Source organism: Haematobia irritans, chromosome 4, assembly GCF_050003625.1.
Source record: "Haematobia irritans isolate KBUSLIRL chromosome 4, ASM5000362v1, whole genome shotgun sequence".
NCBI lineage: Eukaryota > Metazoa > Arthropoda > Insecta > Diptera > Muscidae > Haematobia > Haematobia irritans.
This window is the reverse complement of record NC_134400.1, coordinates 67,277,293-67,300,550: the sequence shown is the minus strand read 5'-3', so window position 1 is coordinate 67,300,550 and position 23,258 is coordinate 67,277,293. Positions and strand designations below refer to the sequence as shown.

General features: G+C 33.8%; 1 protein-coding gene across 2 annotated transcripts in view; it reads left to right on the top strand.

Annotated features, from left to right (window-relative positions):
- Positions 1 to 22,867, top strand: part of Klc (kinesin light chain) — a 325,224-nt gene extending 302,357 nt beyond the window's left edge. For both annotated transcript variants that reach the window (XM_075303661.1, XM_075303660.1), the window contains exon 6: positions 22,753 to 22,867. In XM_075303661.1, coding sequence (XP_075159776.1) covers positions 22,753 to 22,767 — 15 coding nt within the window. In that variant the 3' untranslated portion in view covers positions 22,768 to 22,867. The remainder of the gene's footprint in view (positions 1 to 22,752) is intronic.
- Positions 22,868 to 23,258: the final 391 nt, after the last annotated feature.

Sequence of the window (23,258 nt, the reverse complement as noted above, 5' to 3'; positions counted from 1 at the left end):
TTTAAATTATTTTTCTATTTCAACAATATAATACGGTGAAGTTTAAGGTAGGCCAAACTTGAGAAGCGGTGTATTTAGTGAAATGTGAATACCTAGGTTAGGTTAGGTGGCAGCCCGACGTATCAGGCTCACTTAGACTATTCAGTCCATTGTGATAACACATTGGGGAACTTCTCTCTTATCACTGAGTGCTGCCCGATTTCATGTTAAGCTCAATGACAAGGGACCTCCTTTTTATAGCCGAGTCTGAACGGCGTTCCACATTGCAGTGTGAATACCTAATGAGCATAAATGAAAATTCATAAATAGGAGAAAATAAGTAACTCTAGATAGCATTGATCTTTACAAATTTTCGTACAACTCCACAAAAGGTAATTCTCCATCATAAATCTCAAACTAATCCTGAAGCCTTAGTGTTTCCCCTAAGTATCTTGTTTCCTATAAAAACTGAACAAGTCAGATTTGTAGATTATTGCAATCGATATTGTAATTCCCAAAAATTACACTAAACTGCTAACTTCCTAAAATTATTTGGGTAGAGCAAGGAGTATCCATATGTAACCAGATCTTAGATTTTATGTTACAGATTTATTTTTGGATCACCACGCCCCACGTTGGGCGCCATCTGTAGTGGTATATTTTGCTTATTTTGAAATCATAAATAACGATGACCATCATGTAGAGAGAGAGAGAGAAAGGCCGCACGTTCAAACAATAGGCTTTAGCTCGCTGGATGGGGCTGGTTCTTGACCAATATCTTATCTATATGTATACCAAATACAAAACTGATCGTGCTTCCATTAAGCAAATACGCTCTAAATCGCACGGACTAACAGACATAATAATACCTGAACCTATATATTATAAAGTTTCTTAGGTTTCACATTTCGGTTTTATCTGTAGTTGTAGTTAGATCATCGCCCCCTCCAACCATCGCTCCTTATATGGTCCTTTACTAAATATTTCCGGAGCCCCAACATAAAATCCGACTTCTCAAGTCAACCTCCTTGCTTCACTTAGAAATCAATTTCAACCAATATTCATTATTTTCATAATACTAATTCGAAAAGATTTTATTTACAGGCATTATTTTAAATTCAAATAATTTCAAAGACGTCATTAATTAAATATAGTCATAATAATAGTAATAAAAATAAATAGAAAATATATAGTTTTGAATGAAAATTATTAATTGTTCAATATTTTTTTAATTAGTTTCCTTATGGAAACAGTGTAAATTCTTACTTATTACGTTTGTACTCACATAATCATTCCACGTTGCTCAGGCCTGTTCATTGTTGTTGATGGTAGCGCATATTTTTATGTTGTTTTGTTATACTCTCGTTTCTATTGTTTTTGTATAGTAAATCAAATTCATTCATTTTAATAAAATTGTAATTTTGACTGTGATGATTAATATAAAAATATATGTAGGTATATATTTCCATACATATCTACAAAACTAACATGTTAATTAGCACAGTGGTTTGGTTTATCTTTAAGTTTAATTAAATCTTCTTTGGGAAATCAAAAAATTATATATTAACTAATTATTCGATATTTTGTGGAAATTATTATTATCAAAATTAAATTAGCAATTATTAAATTAATTAGTTATTCCATATTTTGTGAAGATATTGATATAATTAATTATTAATTATGTCGAAAAAAAATAGATCAATTGTCTAAAATTTTAAGAAGTTATAAAACTGTTCGAAGAAAATTTGATGATGGTAATTTGCGCATACAAAATTGTCAAGTAGTAGAGCCACCAAATGTCTTCAATTTCCCTTGGAATTTAATGGGTTTGCATACGATCTCCAAATTTATAGGCGTTATCCAAGTGGCCACGTGTCTGGGTCGTCTTCATTGTAGACACGTTGGACTAATCCTCGCTTTATCAATAAAATTCCAAAATATTAAGAAAATCGGACACTACACAAAAAAATCTCTTTTAAAATAGAAATTATAGGTAATTATAGAGTGTATGACACTCTATAACTACCTTTATGTCTCAAATATGGTATTTATTTATTTCATAAAATTGTATATAATAATTTGAACGTCCAGACACCCTTAAACAATTTAATTATTACTGCGCAAATAAAATTCGATTTGATGCTACCCAGCAAAAATATTTGGAAGTTCTTCCAAAGGCACAACTTTAAAAGCACTTCCAGAAAATGCACTCCCAATGATGTTCTTTATTTTAACTACCCAGGAAGTTCCTTTAATTCAATTTTTTATAACTTTGTTTTTTTTTTTCATACTTTTAATGGGTAATTTTAATTTGTTTTGTTTCAAATAGGTTAAAAACAGAGTAAGAATTCATAAATTGGTACAATTCATTTAAATGTTATCGAACAAAATGCTAAATCCAATCTGAAAAAATTGTGAATTTTTGAAAATATTTGAGGCCAAACGTTTCCGACAACCGTTAGAATCCATTACAAATTATAAAAAAATTATAAAAATCATCAGATACGTACGTCTGTTAAGGAGTACATACGTGTTTTCATCGTGCTCCGTATGAGTTGCCCAGTAATTTGGCCAGAGGTGTCTGTTGGTGTTGAAGCAGGTATTAAACAATACACGGATGTCGTGGGAATATCCAGATGGTGAAGATTGCGCATGAGAACACAACAAACGGCAATAAATAAGAAAAAACTTAAATAAATTTTTAACATGTGCACAAAATTCACTGGAAGTAATTAAACTTTGCTGTTAACCGGTGAGCATTTGGATAAATAAATACCCACCACAACAAACAATCAGCTGATCTCATTCATATGGGCATTAGTCGAGGTTACACATCAAATTAAAGTTATAATTCACAATAACGTTGTATGACCCAATAGGGACAGATCATTTTCATCACAGTGGCCGTTAACAGCCTAATTCACAATAGAAAATCCATATTCAAAATATTGTCCAAATTAGAATAGTTTACAACACGACAACCTGGAAAAGAGAAGGGCGAACAATTTATCTCCTGTTCAGGAAGGGGCAAATAGTCCGAAACTTATTAAAATGGATAAGGATAACCAACGTGTTTCCGATTTGAGTGAGTAACTCTTAAATCAATCATAAGAGAATGCAATGAGGAGGTATTAGGTCGTATCACAGTTCTAACCGAAGAAGTACAGCAACTGAAGACTCAAAATGATACCCTTATTCACTAGGTGGAAATTTATAAAGCAGAAAACAGCATGCTTAAAATGCGCTTGACGGAGCTGGAAGCGAGTGTTAAGGGTAAAAATTTAGTATTCAGAGGCATAGCAGAACACCAAGCCAATCTGAGAGAAATTAAGAAACTTTGTCAAGAAGTGGTAAAGATAGAGAGTTGTCAGAATATTAAATCGATGAAAACGCTATATAAAAAGAAGGATGCTATTGCGGTGGTCGTTACATTTAGTAGTGAAGATGATGTTGCAAATGTTTTGTCGAAAAAAAGGAACCTGACAGGAACAAATATTTATATTGAGAGAGATTTAAACGCAGAAAGGAGACAAGATAAAATAGTAATGTTGCAACCACGTCGTCAACTACTGTCTTTCAGTAAAAAATACAAAATCAGAGTAACAGATGACAGCATGAAGATTCATACTAAATGGCTAAAATGGAATAAGGAGATAAAATCGGTATGTGGCAAATTAGATGGCTCTAAAGTTCTGCAGGATTTGTACGGAGAAGAATTTAATCTGAATATCCAATATAGTGAAATAAAAATTTCGCTAGATGTAAAAAACTAAAAAGTAACCTATCCACTCTTAAAACTACTTCAACAGAAAAAAATAGTAAAATTTGTAATTCATTTAGAATTCTTTGTTATAATATAAATGGTCTTAGTAACAAATTATTATATCCAGATTTTTTCAATTATATTTGCGGTTATGAAATGTTTGTATTAATCGAGACCCACATAAAAGAAAATGAATTGATAGATGGGGAAAATACTTTCAAGAATTTAATCTGGTTTGGCAAGCTGCAAAGAGGAATAGTGCATATGGAATAGTTTGCGGCATAAAGAAATCCTTACGAAAAGAGGGAATCACACATAAAATTAAAATAGAAGAAGAGTTAGTTATAGTAGAGATTGAATTACAAAGAGGCGGTTTTACATTTATCCCTGTATATATCCGAGGAGAAAATTGGAAAAACGAATTTGAAAAAATTAAAGAAGTATTCCAGAGTGTAAATGATGCCCGCATTATTCTGGCAGGAGATATGAATATAAGAATAGGAGAATTGCAACAGAATATTTCGGAAGACATGGAAATTGAATTTACAGCAGGAAATGATTAGAGAAGGTCCAAGGATGATATCGTAAATGCCAAAGGAAAACAATTCATGGAATTTTGCGAAGATAATAGATTGATGGTACTAAATGGTAGAACTGTGGGAGACGGTGCAGGCCACTTCACATATATAAGCCATTTGGGGAGCTCTGTCAATGATATTGCGGCGGTATCATATGATACTTTGAGTATGGTCAGAAGATTTCAAGTTAACGAAAAAATGTGGTCAGATCATTTACCTATACACATAGAGATTGAAATAAATAGAAATCGTGAGATCTCTAAACCAATGAATCTGTTACCAAAATTGCATTGGAAGGAAAATGAAAAAGATATATACAAACGAACTCTTGATAAAAATCTTAATGATGCGAAAAATAAAAACGGCCTTAAAAACTTGACAGATATGGCAAAATAATCCAAAAGGCAGTTCCAAACTCAACTTTAGGAACAAAATCTGATAAATATAGGCAAATCTGGTTCAATCACCAATGTTATACGGAACGAAAAGAATCATTCAAATGTCTTAATAAATACAGAAAAACATGTCTATTGTGCGACAAAGCCACATACCTCGAAGCAGTAAAGATATATAGGTGACATGTTGGGAAAGGAAACTTGAATTTGCGAAAGGGCTTCAGCTAAAATGGCAAAGAGTGGTGGAAATTGGCTAAACAAATAAGAGGGCAAGAAAAACAAGTTGGCATGAACATATCCGCATCTGAAATATACTTCGACCAGTTACTTAATCAGCCACAAACAGCAAACAGTATACAGTACGCTGCATTATATATAAGGGACGAAGGCTTAGATAAAGATATAGAAGTTCATGAAATTGTCAGAATGTTAGAGAGGACTAAACCAAATAAAGCTCCAGGTTTGGACCGTATATCTTATGAGTTTTTGAAAAATGCCCCCAACGAATTTCTCACTGAGTTGGCAAACATATATAATCGAATTTTTAATACTGGTGAAATTGATAGCACTTTACACCCAGAAAAAAGTGACCCCTTCTTTAAGTTAAAATGAACTCCTGGTGAAGAAAATTGAACTTCGTATAGCGCCAAAGACATTTTTATTTGTTTGAACGTATGAGTTTTTGAAAAATGCCCCCAACGAATTTCTCACTGAGTTGGCAAACATATATAATCGAATTTTTAATACTGGTGAAATTGATAGCACTTTACACCCAGAAAAAAGTGACCCCTTCTTTAAGTTAAAATGAACTCCTGGTGAAGAAAATTGAACTTCGTATAGCGCCAAAGACATTTTTATTTGTTTGAACGTTGTGATTTTCGTAGAAATTAGGTAGAATGCATTCCATATATTAGTTAAAATTTTCCTATATTTATGTACCACTATACTACAGAATGAAAAAAATTAACTGGATTGAATTCATATATGGAATGATTTTATTGAACTTTTTTCACTCATTTGGACAAATCTTACATATTTGTGGTAAACCTTTTACTTCAAAATTAGAACTGCTTACCTTCGTTTTTAAATACAATTTTATTTTTTTATATGGACATTTTTTCTTCAATAAAAGACATGCTTTATTAATATGTTAAATATATTTATTAAGAATTAACAGCATCGACTGGCCTTGAAATATTAGTTTATTATTCCACTATTTCCAATGTCCATGTAAAGTTACCAACTGTAAAACGTAATGATTTTCTTCTTCTTGTTCCTTTCACTTTTAATAAGATGCTGCGTAACGAGTTTGTCCTCCTTTTACAATTTCAATACCTACAAATATAACAAATCATAAACCATGTATTTTTCACAAAAGGTTAGCGTCACTGTATGAATGTTACCTGATAATTGAAGATTCCAAAACGAAGACGAATGGAGGGGTTGTTATTCTACATTGATAGACTTATTGTTTGTCATTTATGTTCAATAATTTTTCTCACTAATTTAAAATAACAAATATTTTATTTGTTATTTATTATATTATTTTACTATATTATTTTTTAACAATCTCTCCGTATACCATAACAACGCGATTCCAACTAAAAAACAACCCACGCGCAAACATATCGGTTGCATCGATGACAGGTATCGATTACAGGTAGGTAAAAGAAATATAGGAAAATTTCCTATATTCTAACAAGTGTGTTTCCTTAAGTTTTGAAAGTATTGAATACTTCTTAGTACGAATGAACTAAAATATTTTTCTATGTCAAGTGTTATTCGTGTGTATGATAAGCTTTATATAATAAAGGATGTCAGTGTTATCGTTTTATAAGAAATTTTACTAAATTTGAGGAAAGTTGGTTTTAGTCCGGGTTTTGTTTATTTTTACGAATGCTTTGTTATCAGTGAATAAAATTTTCTTCTTCAGTAGTAAATTCTTATACCCAGCGAAGAAAACAGTATTAGTAAAATTCCATGCCTTATTCTAGTTAATGAACTATTCCTAACTGCTTTCAATTTAGGATTTTTTTACTGAAACAAGTAAATTTTATTATTTCACACACAAATTTAACTTAATGGAAATAAAATGGCTAAACTAAATTGATGAACATTTTTTCCTTTAGTTTCGAAGGCACTTTTTTCTGGGTGTAGAAGAAACGGTTATATTTCCTATATACAAAAAGGGTAATATAGATATACCTCGAAATTGAACGATAAGATGTTCTAGTGGGTGAACGAGAAACGGCTACTACACGAATGCCAAGCTGGTTTCAGAGCTGGATATTCTACGATTGATAATATTTATAATCTATCAGCAATTGTCAACCTCAAATTGAGCGAAAAGAAAAAAGTTTTCGCGTTTTTTGTAGATTTTTCCGCAGCTTTTGATATGGTACCCAGAAATCTTCTCTTATGGCGTTTTCGATTCGCAAAAAATATGTTGCCTTGGTGTTACCCTACTTTTTTCCTCATTGCATTTTCGACCAAATGATAGCGTCATTCCAAAGTTATTGTTAATTCCTAATATTGTGAGAGATACAGGATCCAAAATCTATCACAGTGTCCTTCCCATTTTGCTATCAATTTCAAGAATGTTGCACCTTTTTTCCCAATCGAAATCGCTATTATATAAGTTACATTCGATGGGTTTATCCACAAAAATTGTGAATCTGATCAGATGTATGTACCAAAATACCAAATCCGTAGTATGGACAGGCGATGAGCTATCCGAATATTTCAATACCTATACAGGAGTGAGGCAAGGGTGTCTGTTATCACTACTACTCTTCACGCTATACCTAAACGATATTTACGGTTGTCTGAAAGGAGGTTTAGTGGTGGATGAAGTGAATATTCGGGTGCTATTATATGCCGACGATATTGTGTTGCTGACGGATGAGAAAGAAACATTGCAAGATATGATATACAATCTACACGGATGAAAAAGACTGTTTTTGATATGTTTGGCTATAAACATTATATGTTTGGAACACAAATTTTTAAACACAATATTTTTGAGTGCAAGCATATAATGTTCATAAACTAGCATAACATGTTTGGGACATATATGTTAATATGTTAGAACATATTATGTTTGGGACATAAAATGTTTGTAAATATAATATGCTTGGATGCAAACATATATTAATTTAGAAGTAGCCTATAAACATATATGTGTTTAGTAGCTTGGAGCGCTATTTAACAGGGAGCGATATTGAATTAAGTTGGTGGTTGTTACTTGTTATTACAAAATTAACATTTTATTTTTCCTTGGGCAATTGATCAGCTACTTCTTTGATCCTTACAAACTGTGTGGTCCGCTGTTCGAATCCCCGTCCGGCAAAAGGTAAAATTAAAATAAAAAAAATCATACAATTGGATAATTTCTTCTACAATGTTTGTATTACAGAAAAAGGTGCTAAGAACTAAAAAATCTCGTGGGAGTGAGAAAGATGTGGGGGAATATACAATTGGGCAGAAACAAAATTTTGAGCATTCAGGTCGAAAACCTATGTTGTTAGCACCTATATTACCTGTTTAATTTCATAATTCATTATGATTGTAAATATATAAATAAATAAATAAACTTTTGAGCACAATATTGTTTGGGAGAATTTTTTTAAGCATATAATATTTTTGGGTGCAAAATGCTTCCAAACATATTATATGTTCACATAATAACATATTGTTTTTTGGAAGACAACATTATTGAATTTGGATGCAAAAATACAAAATGTTTGGAACTTAGACTACCCAAACATATATTGTTTAGACCAATATGCTTTCAAACATATTATATATTGGAAGAGATCAAACATATAAATGTTTGGGCAATACCCAAAAATGTATATGCTTGAAGCAAAATATGTTTGGGAGTATATGTTACAGAAGCGATTTTTTGTGAGCGTGTAGAGAGGTATTGCAAACAATGGAACATGTTGGTAAACCTAGAAAAATCGAAAATAATGATATTTCGAAACGGTGGGCAAGTAGCAAAGGAGGAAAAATGGGCATATTTGAATCGAAATATAGAAATAGTGAACGAATTTTGTTATCTTGGAGTTATATTCACACCGAAAATGTCCTTCACAAAGCATGTTGAGAAACGCAATGCATCCTCAAAAATATGCATAAATGCAACATGGCAAGGGTTAATAAATAAACCTCACGTCTCTCTTTTCTCGAAATGAAAAATCTTCAAAAGTGTCTGCAGAGCAACTCAAGCATATGCTGCGCAAGTTTGGGGTTATGCATGGTTTGAAGAAGTAGATAAGCTGCAAAGATATTTCCTAAAGCGAATTTTAAAACAACCGAACTTTATACCGAACTACATTCTCTCATTAGAGACAGACATTGTAGACAACCATTTTTACACACTAAAACTGCATGCAAACTACATTTTTGATACAATTTTCAAATATGAAAACACAAGATTGCCACATATATTGTCCCTAAAAGTTTGGTCAAAAAGAGTTTTTTGGGTAACAGCTATGGAATCCCTGGCTCGAAAGGTAAACATTATAATTAATGAAGACTTGATTCGGAGTGAACATGAATGGGGAACCACAATGAATCTGATGGAAGATCAACTTAAATGTCTAAGTTACGCTCAGATGAGAGAAAAAGCTTACTCAAGCGGTGGTCGATACTACAGATTCCTTAATCCTGATGCTGGAGTGGACTACATGAAAGACATAGGAAATATAGATAAAATATCACTTCTAATGAGAACAAGAGCAGGTATACTTCCATTAAATGCAAACAAATACAACAGCCCGGGGAGTATGGAGTGCTCTCTCTGCAATACGGGCCAAGTGGAAAATTTACAACATTTCATCACCTCATGTCCAATTTTAAGAGAAATCCGAATGTTAAATTTTGGAAAATCATATCTGGAAGAAAATGAACTTGTAAGCATATTAAACGGAGAGTTTGAGAATGGATGGGACAGATTATATGATTACATTAGTTATGCTTTAAAATTATTTAAATTATTAAATCTTTTAAAACAACAATTTGATTACTTATAAATTAAAAGGAACAGACTGGAATTAACTAAAATTTTGAAAGTGACAGAGAACTTTATGTTATTGTCATAAATACAAATTTATTTTGTTTATTTAAATTAAATTAAGGTTTATTAACAAAATAAAAAATAAAAAAAAAAATATCTAATTATACAATTATTATTCGAGCTTTATGGACAGATATAGATTAAGGAACATGGTTAATAGAGCCATTGAAAAGAAAACGCCAGATACAAATCTATACACGCCTGGACTGTACATGTTTCGGTTCGGGCTTAGATCTGGCTTAGATATAATGCATTTGGACGTCAATTGCCTGTTTCGGTATCAGGCTAACATGTAATATAATAAGCAACGATGAGCCCGTCGTAAAACTAGGAAAAACACGACTAATGTACGTGTTAGAATTGTTGTTGTTTCCTGGAAACCAGTTTCTGTTAATTGTCATATGTTGTAGTTGACTGTAGAAACAATAAGCATTGTTCGACTGTTCACCACTTAGGTGAATTCTAACAAATAAGCTTTCTAAAAATAAATTTCGTGTTGTTGCATTACTATGTAACAAAACGAAATAAAAATAAGATTAAGGGACTTGTAAGTTATATGAAAAGATGATGTACAGTGGGAGAAAAGATGATTCAATTTGTAAGAGGAAATTTCCCAAATGTTTTCTCCATAAGGAGTTAGCATAAAGGGCCCAAAATTGAGTTATCTCTCCCAGCCAGATCTATACTAAAGGCTGTGGAAAGGTTCATTCGCCCGAACCGAAACATGTACAGTCCAGGCGTGTATAGATTTGTATCTGGCGTTTTCTTTTCAATGGCTCTATTAACCATGTTCCTTAATCTATATCTGTCCATAAAGCTCGAATAATAATTGTATAATTAGATATAATGCATTTGGACGTCAATTGCCTGTTTCGGTATCAGGCTAACATGTAATATAATAAGCAACGATGAGCCCGTCGTAAAACTAGGAAAAACACGACTAATGTACGTGTTAGAATTGTTGTTGTTTCCTGGAAACAAGTTTCTGTTAATTGTCATATGTTGTAGTTGACTGTAGAAACAATAAGCATTGTTCGACTGTTCACCACTTAGGTGAATTCTAACAAATAAGCTTTCTAAAAATAAATTTCGTGTTGTTGCATTACTATGTAACAAAACGAAATAAAAATAAGATTAAGGGACTTGTAAGTTATATGAAAAGATGATGTACAGTGGGAGAAAAGATGATTCAATTTGTAAGAGGAAATTTCCCAAATGTTTTCTCCATAAGGAGTTAGCATAAAGGGCCCAAAATTGAGTTATCTCTCCCAGCCAGATCTATACTAAAGGCTGTGGAAAGGTTCATTCGCCCGAACCGAAACATGTACAGTCCAGGCGTGTATAGATTTGTATCTGGCGTTTTCTTTTCAATGGCTCTATTAACCATGTTCCTTAATCTATATCTGTCCATAAAGCTCGAATAATAATTGTATAATTAGATATAATGCATTTGGACGTCAATTGCCTGTTTCGGTATCAGGCTAACATGTAATATAATAAGCAACGATGAGCCCGTCGTAAAACTAGGAAAAACACGACTAATGTACGTGTTAGAATTGTTGTTGTTTCCTGGAAACCAGTTTCTGTTAATTGTCATATGTTGTAGTTGACTGTAGAAACAATAAGCATTGTTCGACTGTTCACCACTTAGGTGAATTCTAACAAATAAGCTTTCTAAAAATAAATTTCGTGTTGTTGCATTACTATGTAACAAAACGAAATAAAAATAAGATTAAGGGACTTGTAAGTTATATGAAAAGATGATGTACAGTGGGAGAAAAGATGATTCAATTTGTAAGAGGAAATTTCCCAAATGTTTTCTCCATAAGGAGTTAGCATAAAGGGCCCAAAATTGAGTTATCTCTCCCAGCCAGATCTATACTAAAGGCTGTGGAAAGGTTCATTCGCCCGAACCGAAACATGTACAGTCCAGGCGTGTATAGATTTGTATCTGGCGTTTTCTTTTCAATGGCTCTATTAACCATGTTCCTTAATCTATATCTGTCCATAAAGCTCGAATAATAATTGTATAATTAGATATAATGCATTTGGACGTCAATTGCCTGTTTCGGTATCAGGCTAACATGTAATATAAAAAAAAAATAATTATTTATTTGACAAAATATTACAGAATTTTTTTATTTACATCCAAAACATTGAATTGAGATCACACCTAAAGAAGTGATGCAAATTCAGTGCACCGGCACCCAGAAAAAAGTGACCCCTTCTTTAAGTTAAAATGAACTCATTGTGAAGAAAGTTGAACTTCGTATAGCGCCAAAGACATTTTATTTGTTTGAACGATGTGATTTTCATAGAAATTAGGTACACTGCATTCTGTATAATGGTTAACATTTTCCTATATTTATGTACCACTATACTACAGAATGAAAAAATTTAACTGAATTGAATTCATATATGGAATGATTTTATTGAACTTTTTTCATTAATTTGGACAAATCTTATATATTTGTTGTAAACCTTTTACTTCAAAATTAGAAATGCTTATCTTCGTTTTTAAATAAAATTTCATTTATTTATATAGGCAATTTTTCTTCAATAAAAGTCATGTTTTATTAATATATTAAATATATTTATTAAGAATCAACAGCATCGAAATATTAGTTTATTATTCCACTATTTCCAATTTCCATGTAATGTTATCAACTGTAAACCGTAATTTTTTCTTCTTCTTGTACCTTTCACTTTTAGTAAGTTCCTGCCTTACGATTTTGTCCTCATTTTACAATCTCAATGCCTACAAATATAAAAAATCATAAACCAATTTTTTCACAAAAGGTTAGCGTCCTGAATGTTACCTGATGAATGAAGGGGTTGTTATTCTGTTGGTATTTTCTTTCTTTGTACACCATCACGAACATTGATAGACTTATTGTTTGTTATTTATGTTTAATAATTCGCAAAAACGAAAATTGTTCTCACTAATTTAAAATAACAAATATTTTATATATATTATTTGTTATTTATTATATTATTTTACTATATTATTTTTTAACAATCTCTCCGTATACCATAACAACGCGATTCCAACTAAAAAACAACCCACGCGCAAACATAACGATTAATATACACCGACGACAGGTATCAATTACAGGTAGACAAAAGAGATATAGGAAAATTTCCTATTTTCTAACAAGTATGTTTCCTTAAGTTTTGAAAGGATTGAATACTTCTTAGTACTAATGAACTAAAATATTTTTCTAAGCCAAGTGTTATTCGTATATATGATAAGCTTTCTATAATAAAGGAAGTCAGAAGTATCATTTTATAAGAAATTTTACTAAATTTGAGGAAACTTGGTTGTAGTTCGGTTTTTGTTTATTTTTACGAATGCTTTGTTATCAGTGAATAAAATTTTCTTGTTCAGTAGTAAATTCTTATACCCAGCGAAGAAAACAGTATTAATAAAATTCCATGCCTTATTCTAGTTAATTAACTATCCTAACTGCTTTCGGTTTAGGAGTTCTTTATTGAAACAAGTAAATTTTATTATTTCACACAAAAATTGAACTTAATGGAAATAAAATGGCTAAACTAAATTTTTTTTTTTTTTTTTTTTTTTTAACAACTTTATTTACAATCTGTTCATTTAAGAACAATAAGCAAATTCAATAATTATTTACAAAATAACAGAGTGTGTTGAATACCAATGTAAACAACAACAAAATTATAGTATATACATATATTGATTATTCAAATAATTATTTTGTTTAAAAATATCTCAGTATTAGTTTTAGGTTCTAAAGGGGAGATCTAGAATGTGATGTCGCTTTAGTCTTCTGGTTTCGAAAGTGTCATCCAGTAAACAAATAGCCGATGGGTTGTCGTGGTCGCTCAGTCTTTGCAAATAGGATTCGGAAAAACTTCTAATTTCTTCCTTAACAGTTGAGATTTTAAGATCATCATGAATAGTTTTGTTGGAAATGTACCATGGGGCATTAAGGATTATTCGTAGAGTTTTTGACTGGTATCTCTGCAATATTTCCAGATTAGAGTTACTTGCTGTACCCCACAGCTGTATTCCATATGTCCAAGTGGGTTTCAGGATTGCCTTATATAAAAGTAGCTTGTTTTCCACTCTTAGTTGGGATTTTGGTCCTATTAGCCAGTAGAGTTGTTTCGTTTTCATGCTAAGGTGTTTTCTTTTATTTTTAATATGTGTTTTCCATGTTAATCTTCTGTCAATATGAAGTCCGAGATATTTAACACAAGTGGTATGAGGAATAGAGCTTCCATTTATAGTCACATCGGGACAATCTTTTCTTTTCAGTGAAAATGTAACATGCGTCGACTTGGAGGCATTAATGTTGATTTTCCACTTTTTCATCCAAGTTTCAATTGAATTTAGTTGTGCTTGTACTAGTTGTGAAGCCTTAATTTCACATTTACTGGATGCTAGTACTGCAGTATCATCCGCGTAGGTAGCAACGAACACTTCATTGGAAACTGGCATATCCGAAGTGAATATTGTGTAAAGCACTGGTCCGAGAACACTACCCTGTGGAACACCCGCTCTCATTTCGTATATTTCAGAGTGGTCAGAGTTTACTTTTACGTAAAAATGGCGTTCAGTTAAATACGATTTTAGGACAAGATACATATGTGTCGGTAGTATTCGTTTTAGTTTGTACAAGAGGCCATTATGCCATACTCGGTCGAACGCTTGTTGTACGTCTAAAAAGACTCCGGAGCAGTATTTCTTCTTCTCCAAGGTATCTCGTATATACGAAACGATGCGGTGACACTGTTCGGGAGTTCCGTGTTTATGTCTGAAACCGAACTGGTATTCAGGAATGATATTATTATTCTCTAGAACAGGTAAAATTCGCTTAAGAAATATTCGTTCAAACATCTTAGAGAAAGTGGACAACAAGCTAATCGGTCGATAGGATGTAATTTCATTTTCTGGTTTTCCTGGCTTATGTAACATTATAATTTCGGCGCATTTCCATTGCGATGGAAAATGATTTAAGCGTAATATGGAATTGAATATAAGACACAAGTAGATTATGGCTTTGTTTGGAAGATTTTTGACAACAGTACCATCGATTTGGTCGTATCCAGGGGATTTTTTCGTGTTCATATTTCCAATTTCTTCGCGTATCTCATGGGGTGATATGTGTTTTATCGGCCAATCTACTGGACAGGGGCTATCTAAGTAGTTGACAATGGTATCTGTGTTGGAAGTATTTTCGTTTGAGTGTGGCTGAAAAACATTATACAAATGATTAGCAAATGCGTTAGCTTTATTATTGTCGTTTTTACACCAATTTCCAAAAGAATCTTTGACTGGAACATTTCTCTTTTTAGCCCTCTTCAGGTATTTCGTAGCTTTCCATAAACAATGTTCATCATTTCGTGTAACTCCGAGGTTGTTTAAAAAATTTGCCAGGCGCTCGTTCTTTTGTAAATGTAGTTTAATTTTTAGCTCCTTAGTAGCCTTATTAAATAGACGTCTATCGTTCGGGTGTCTGCTATTTTGCCAACGTTTACGTAATCTTCTTTTCTCTCTCACCAATGTATCAATTTCTATGTCCATATTTTTCTTTGGCTTACTTGAAGTTTTAATAGCTGGAGTCGATAAGAATCCGGCTTCATGTAAAAGATTGTTAAAAATTTCGACAGCATTATCAATTTCCGAGGGGGATTTCAGAGATATATTTAAATTAAGATTGCTTTCAATCCAATATTGGAAATATTTAAAATTTGTTTGACCGGTTACAATCCTATATTTTTTGGTAATAGATTGCAAATTTGTTTTATAATTTATTAATATTGGTGTATGATCTGAGCTTAGATCATTGCAATCATATATATCAAGAAAATGATTTGATATTCCTTTGTACACAACAAAGTCTATTAGATCAGGAATTTTATATGGATCTGTTGGCCAGTAAGTTGGTTTTCCTGTCGATAACACAGAGTAGCCTTTATTTAATAGACATTTGTATAATTGGATACCTTTAGGATTATTCAATCTTGAGCCCCACCATGTATGTTTCGCGTTGTAGTCCCCTCCAACAAAGAATCTTGGTCCCAAAGTTTCAAAGAAATCTTCATACTGTTCGCATGTTAACGTATATCTCGGAGGAAAATAAATTGCACAAAATTGGACATCGCATTCGTTGCATTTAACCTTAATACAAGCTGCTTGTAGATGTGGTTTTCTAATTGCATTGGAAACCTCATAATTTATTGTAGACTTTATTAGTATGGCAGCTCCTGCGCGAGCTTTTTCATCTGGGTGATTAGCTTCTATCAGATCATATCCTTTTATTCCAAAATACGTTTTACACGTAAAATGTGTTTCTGAGACCAAAAGTATATCTATAAAGTTTGAAGTCAGGAACATTTCGATTTCCTGGGTATGATTGGAAAGCCCATTAGCATTCCATACGGCAATTTTTAGATTCAATTGCATAACTTTTGCAAAAGAACTGACATCATACTTAATAGTGTGTTTGTAAGTTCAATTTGTTTCTGTAGGAGGGATTCTATTTTAACAAAAGATGGTACCTCAGTTGATTTTACGGCTCCCGCATAGGTATTTTGGTTTTGACTGTTGAAAGTATTAGGAGGTTCATTGTGTAGATATGGATATTCGCCCTCATCATGAGATATACTGATATTTCTTCGACGAACTTGAACATTGACGTTATTTTGCCTTGTTTTTCTTACAACTCTTTGGTAGACAGAACAACCCTTATAATTAGCCGGATGATTTTCCTGACAGTTAACACATTTAGCTGGGATATTACTTGGTTTAGTACACTGTGACGTTGAATGACCAAGTCCACATTTGACACAGTTGAACGGTTTTCTACAATAAGTTTTTGTGTGACCGAATTCTTGACAGCGGTGGCATTGGACCATATCATCGGTTTTTCTCGGCGGTTCAATTTTAACAAGTGCGTTATTAATATCTCTAATATCATAAATGTCCCTATTTTTCGGTCCCGGCTCTAAGTCCACAAAGAACATTGGCAAAGGCGTTTTAGAAACTTTTTGTTTAACATTTGAAATACTCCTTACTTTATGGCCTTTGCTTTCAATGAAGTTCTTAATTTCAATAGTTGATGTAGATGGGTGTAGATTTTTTACAACGACTCTATATGCCCGTTCCTCCTTCAACTGGTATGTATGACACTTTACTTTTTTGTCGTTTAAGAATTTTATAAGTGTTCTGTACGATTCAACAGATTTAACCATAACCCTGACTTGTCCATCATTCATTGATTTGTAACAAAAGTCATTGGATCTAATAGCTGCAGTAATGTCTTTTACCATTTCTCCAATGTTTGTAACATTAGCAATAACAATAGATGGTGGTTTGGAAATATTTTCTACTTGTTCATCTTCATTTGTCTCTTCAGTGTTGTTTTCATTGTCGTTGCTTGCAAGAGCAGAGAACCTGTTTGCGCTAGCAGTTGTTTTTTTAATATTTTCGATTGCTTGTACCGAAGTACTTGATGTTACATTATTGTTGTGTGCAAATGTAAACATGTTTTTAAGACGAACATTATTTTGGGGATCATTGTTGTTATTTTTGCGTTTGTTATTGTTTTGCTTAGGCGATTCACTGCGATCTCGTTTTCTATTTGTTACAACTTGCCAGCTAACATCACAATCGTCACTTTCGTTCATCGCAAGATCCATGCTTTTTTAAACCATGAACATACGTACGTATGTACATTGATTTTTATTTTGTTCAGGTAAATAAATTGTAGTTGTTTTTTTTTTTTTTTTGAAGATTTTAGAAAAATTCACTCGGACAACTGAAAAGTATGCACGTGCGTACACATTCGCAGTCAGAAGGGAACTTGATTGAACATTTTTTCCTTTAGTTTCGAAGACACTTTTTTCTGGGTGGGCTGTTGAAAGGGAGGACTTCCGTCCTATGACAAGCCCATGTTAAATTCATCGCTTCTGTATCAATTTTGCACCACTTCCGGATCCAAAAAGAACATTTTCATTACATGGTTGGCGACGCTTTTTTTGCTGGGTAGGTAATGCCACTGTTGGAATGATCTTGATGGAAAAAGCGGTCATTTTGGTGGAAAAAACGGTCAGAATCAATAAAATGTACCCTTAGGTTAGGTTAGGTTAGGTTAAAGTGGCAGCCCGATTAAGTTTCAGGCTCACTTAGACTATTCAGTCCATTGTGATACCACATTTAACTAAAAGTACCTATTACATATGGGCACTTCTAGTTTTAACCACTGAACTTTCTCTATTTTCTTTTGTTGAAGCAATTTTGTATAAAGTTTATATTCTTTAAAATGGGTTACTAAAGAAAAGTAATCGTGAAAATATTGTGATTTAAGCGGCTAAACTCGAACGACTTTTGTTTGCCTCCACTTTTCTGGAATATATGTTAAGTTGATACAGCCTTTATATATCACTGTCAACCAAGGGATAATTCTTTCAGTCACTGCATGTAACTCCGCCGCAGTAATTCCATCAGGTCCGCGGGATTTGAATGATCCAAAGCTATTTAACGCCCATTTTATTCTAGATTCCGATACAATTTCCTCGATAAGAAATGACCGCTGAGCCTCTGTTACACCGCCAGAACATGGTTCAACCGTCTGATTTCCAGGAAAGTGTGTCCAAAAGTATCTCCAACGTCTTCTCACTGGACGTTGTCCAATTGCCCTCCGATATTTTAATGAAACCTGGAGTGGAGTCAGTGGATGCTAGTACCTTCCATAGTCTGGAAGCCTCTGACGTATTCTCTATGCTGCTACAGTAATCATTCCAAGAGTTATGTTGAGCCCTTCTCGGTTCTCGCTTATATCCTCTCAGATTCATCTTGTAAGTGGCCCAATCCTCCGGAGCTCTTGTATGCTTTGCTTTGTTAAAGAGCTTCCTGCAGGATTTCCTCATATTACTTAACTCCGTAGACCACCATGGCGGTCGATTTACCCCCTTTTTCCGCTCCTCTGCGTATTCAATATCTTGTACATTGCTCATATTTGTCTCTGGTATTTCCGGTATCATCATATTGAATGATTCCCTTTACCTATTCCAATCAGTTTACCTAACATTTGGCGGAAATATAGTCTTTGAAGTACGAACAACCAATCTGAAACTGATGTAGCGATGACCTCAGAAGATATGTTCCCTCAAAACTTGCCACTCAGATATATTATCGTTCAGGCCAATGTGACGTCCAAAACCTCTTGCCTGTTTTTTGTGGCGAAGGTTGGTGCATCTCCCTTATTGCAAACTACCAGGTTAGTACGCAAAATAAACTCTATTACCAACACTCCCTTTGCATTAGTATCACTACTTCCCCAAATACTATGATGTGCATTTGCATCGCATCCCATAATGAGTTTTGTCTTTGTTTTCAGTGACTCCTCAACTAAGATCTTAACGGCACATGGAGGCATCTCCCTATCATGTCCCATGTAGACCGAAGACCAACCTTCCAATCGGCGGTTGGAAGATCTGGTTACATTCCTTTAGTCTGTTTAGTATCGACTCAGGATCAGGAGGGTTTGCAGGTATCCATGCATGTGCCCTATGTTTAGCCGGTATGTCTTTTTTATCGACTAACTCCAAAGCGGCTCCTTCCCAAACTTCACCAATTAGCATCAAAGCAGCTTTAAAGCAATCCATAGAACTCTTTTGCAACTTAGGCAAACGATCTTTGATCCCGTTTAGAGGATGGCAGTTCATCCGGTGATCATTCCCTTTTTCTAGCTTCAAGAATTCCTTGAGCGCATTTTAAGGAATCGCTATGCTTAGCCGACAACGTGCTTCGGTCGACAGATCCTAATTTCTTTAGGATAAACAAAGCATTTCTACGTTCTTTGAATCTCTTTCGTGAGGGATTACCTCCTTTTGATGTCGTTACCTTAGAAAAGGTTTGACTTGCCAAAGTGTCGCCACCTGTCGACTCGTCTACAGGTCGACTAATTGGGCCTGACTCTTGGTCACTCCCCAAATTCATAGCTTCAGTCGACACCCGTTCACTGGGCCCTGAAGTTAGCAACCCAGTGGATGACTGAATTTCGCTGCATGGTAGTTTGATTTCCACCACACGCGAAATTCGTAATAAGTACTTATTACGATGAAATAATCCTCTATTAAAAAAACACATCCGTTCAGTTCGACGGTTGATATATCGTCTACTTTAGTATATTATCGATATATATCCATAACACATTATTCTAAAATATATAATTAAAAAATTGGACACATTTTCGTGTCTTTTCCATTGGAATGTTATCGATTCTGATACATAAAACATCAATCCAAAATATATAACTAAATACTATGGTTAATGTTCCAAAGGTGACGATACGAAACTGTGCGCAATTTTGCAGTTGCAGTTTCGTATCGTCTCTTTTTTCTTGCAAATTGCACACAGCATATTCTTCTTTAGGGTATTAACGAGACTCATCCATAAAATATAAAGAGTATCGACAATAGGAGACGATACGAAACTGTGCGCAATTTTGTATCGCGCGATTTTTTTCCTTGCAACTACAAAATTGCGCACAGTTTCGTATCGACTCTTTTGGAATATTAACCATAGTATTTAGTTATATATTTTGAATTGATGTTTTATGCATGAGAATCGATAACTTTCCAATGGAAAAGGCACGAAAGTGTGTGAATTTTTTTAATTATGTATTTTGCAATGATGTGTTATGGATAAGTATCGATAATATACCAAAGGAGACGATGTGTGTGCACTTTTGTAGTACCAAGAAAAAAAAAACTGCCGCCATTTTCGTACCGTCTCCTTTGGAATATTACCGATACTCCTTAAGTATATGTTTTGAAAAAAAGTTCTTCACTTCAGATAATACCAATAAATATATCCGTTGTTACTTCCATTACTTCAAGCCAATAGAAAGATATGTGTAGCCGCGAATCCTCGAAGCTTTCAAATTTATTAAATTTGTTGCTAATTTGGGTTATTCCTACGTCCTGAATGCTTTGCCTTCTTTTCAAAATATTGGGGTGTTAATTTATATACAATTGGGGCGTCATTTCAAATTTTGGGGCTTTAACAGGTTGGCTGATAAGTCCCCGGTCTGACACATAGATGGCGTCGCTAGTATTAAATGCATATTATTTTTATATAGTACCAACCTTCAAATGATTCGTGTCAAAATTTGACGTATGTAAGTCAAGTAGTTTGTGAGATAGAGCGTCTTTTGTGAAGCAACTTTTGTTATTGTGAAAAAAAGGAATTACGTGTTTTGATAAAATACTGTTTTCTGAAGGGAAAAATACGGTGGAAGTAAAAATTTGGCTTGATAATGAGTTTCTCTGCCCCAGGAAATCAACAATAATTGATTGGTATGCAAAATTCAAGCGTGGTGAAATGAGCACGGAGGACGGTGAACGCAGTGGACGCCCGAAAGAGGTGGTTACCGACGAAAACATCAAAAAATCCACAAAATGATTTTGAATGACCGTAAAATGAAGTTTATCGAGATAGCAGAGGCCTTAACGATATCAAAGGAACATGTTGGTCATATCATTCATCAATTTTTGGATATGCGGAAGCTCTGTGCAAAATGGGTGCCGCGCGAGCTCACATTTGACCAAACACAACAATGTGTTGATGATTCTGAGCGGTGTTTGCAGCTGTTAACTCGGAATACACCCGAGTTTTTCCGTCGATATGTGACAATGGATGAAACATGGCTCCATCACTACACTCCTGAGTCCAGCGACCGGTGAACCGTCTCCGAAGCGTGGAAAGACTCAAAAGTCCGCTGGCAAAGTAATGGCCTCTGTTTTTTGGGGTGCGCATGGAATAATTTTTATCGATTATCTTGAGAAGGGAAAAACCATAGCATTATTGGAGCGTTTAAAGGTCGAAATCGCGGCAAAACGGCCCCATATGAAGAAGAAAAAAGTGTTGTTCCACCAAGACAACGCACCGTGCCACAAGTCTTTGAGAACGATGCCCCCACACACCGTATTCTCCAGATCTGGCCCCAGCGACTTTTTCTTGTTCTCACCTTAAAAGGACGCTCGCAGGGAAAAAATTTGGCTGCAATGAAGAGGTGATCGCCGAAACTGAGGCCTATTTTGAGGCAAAACCGAAGGAGTACTACCAAAATGGTATCACAACATTGGAAGGTCGTTATAATCGATGTATCGCTCTTGATGGGAACTATGTTGAATAATAAAAACGAATTTTGACAAAAAAATGTGTTTTTCTTTGTTAGACCGGGGACTTATCAGCCAACCTGTCATTTCATTATGAAAAACGCCCCATTTTTAGGGCATTCTTTCATTTTCTCTTTGGGGCGTTATTTCATGTGGACTTTATTTCGTAGAGCCATCCTAGATGTTCGCCACACCCTAATTTATATTCGACGATATGTTATAATCGATATTCATCGATAATCGATATCAATAACACATATATCGATTTATCGCCGACAATTTTTAGCGTTTGTCCACTCTGTAAGTTTCTTTGCAAACACAGAGATTTCGACCGCATAAACTTATTGTACCAACGGCAAATTAGTGGTAGTCATGGACACCTTTAAAATTATCAATATGAAACCCCATTAGTTTTATAAATTTTCCATTAAACTGGTCCTGAACATACATATCGCACTATTGACATATATGTTTCAGGTCTATATTTAGCATGGCCTTCTTTCATAAAAATGGTCATGGGTTCAATCACAGTTTAGGCCAAAGATCCACTAGCTTCTCAGCGGTTTTTGAGTATAAGAGAATGTACCTTGTTATTAGGCTAAATATAGAATTGGACATTACTCCTTGGTATGGGCGAAGAGCTGCCATTATTCCCCACTATTTTTTAGACTAGAAGCGTTTCAATTGTCCTGTTAAGATCCGTTATTTTATTTTATACAATAGCTAAAATTATATTTCACGAAATATAAAGATACAATAAAATTTAATTATATTTTTCTTAACAATCTTTTTCAGAAACTTCAAAAATAGAACCTTGGGAATGTTCACTTGTTTGGAATAACATTTATATAATATTCATCCGTAATGTAAATGCTTTTTGGAAATAAATTACCATTGATATATAAAACTACTTCATTTGTAATTAAATATACGTATAGGTAAGGTATTGATGTCTTCTACACCACGAACGGAGCAACATCTGCTTATGTATACCATACAATTTCTTGAATTTGATATATTTAATAATAATTTTTCACAATTTTTTTTTGAGGATTACGGTAATATTCAAGTTGAGAAAATCGTGTTCTCAACCAAAACAAACAGTAACCCCATCAGTAGAATTCAAAACATTACCAATAACTTTTCAACAGTTATCGTCAAATTGAAATGCATGGGAGGCATATTAAACATTAACATTGTTGCGAATATTTTTCAACCGAAATTTGTATAAAAGCTAACCCTCTTCCAACTGAAAGTCACTACGAAAATTCTAATTGAAACTAATTACTACCAAGTCACGA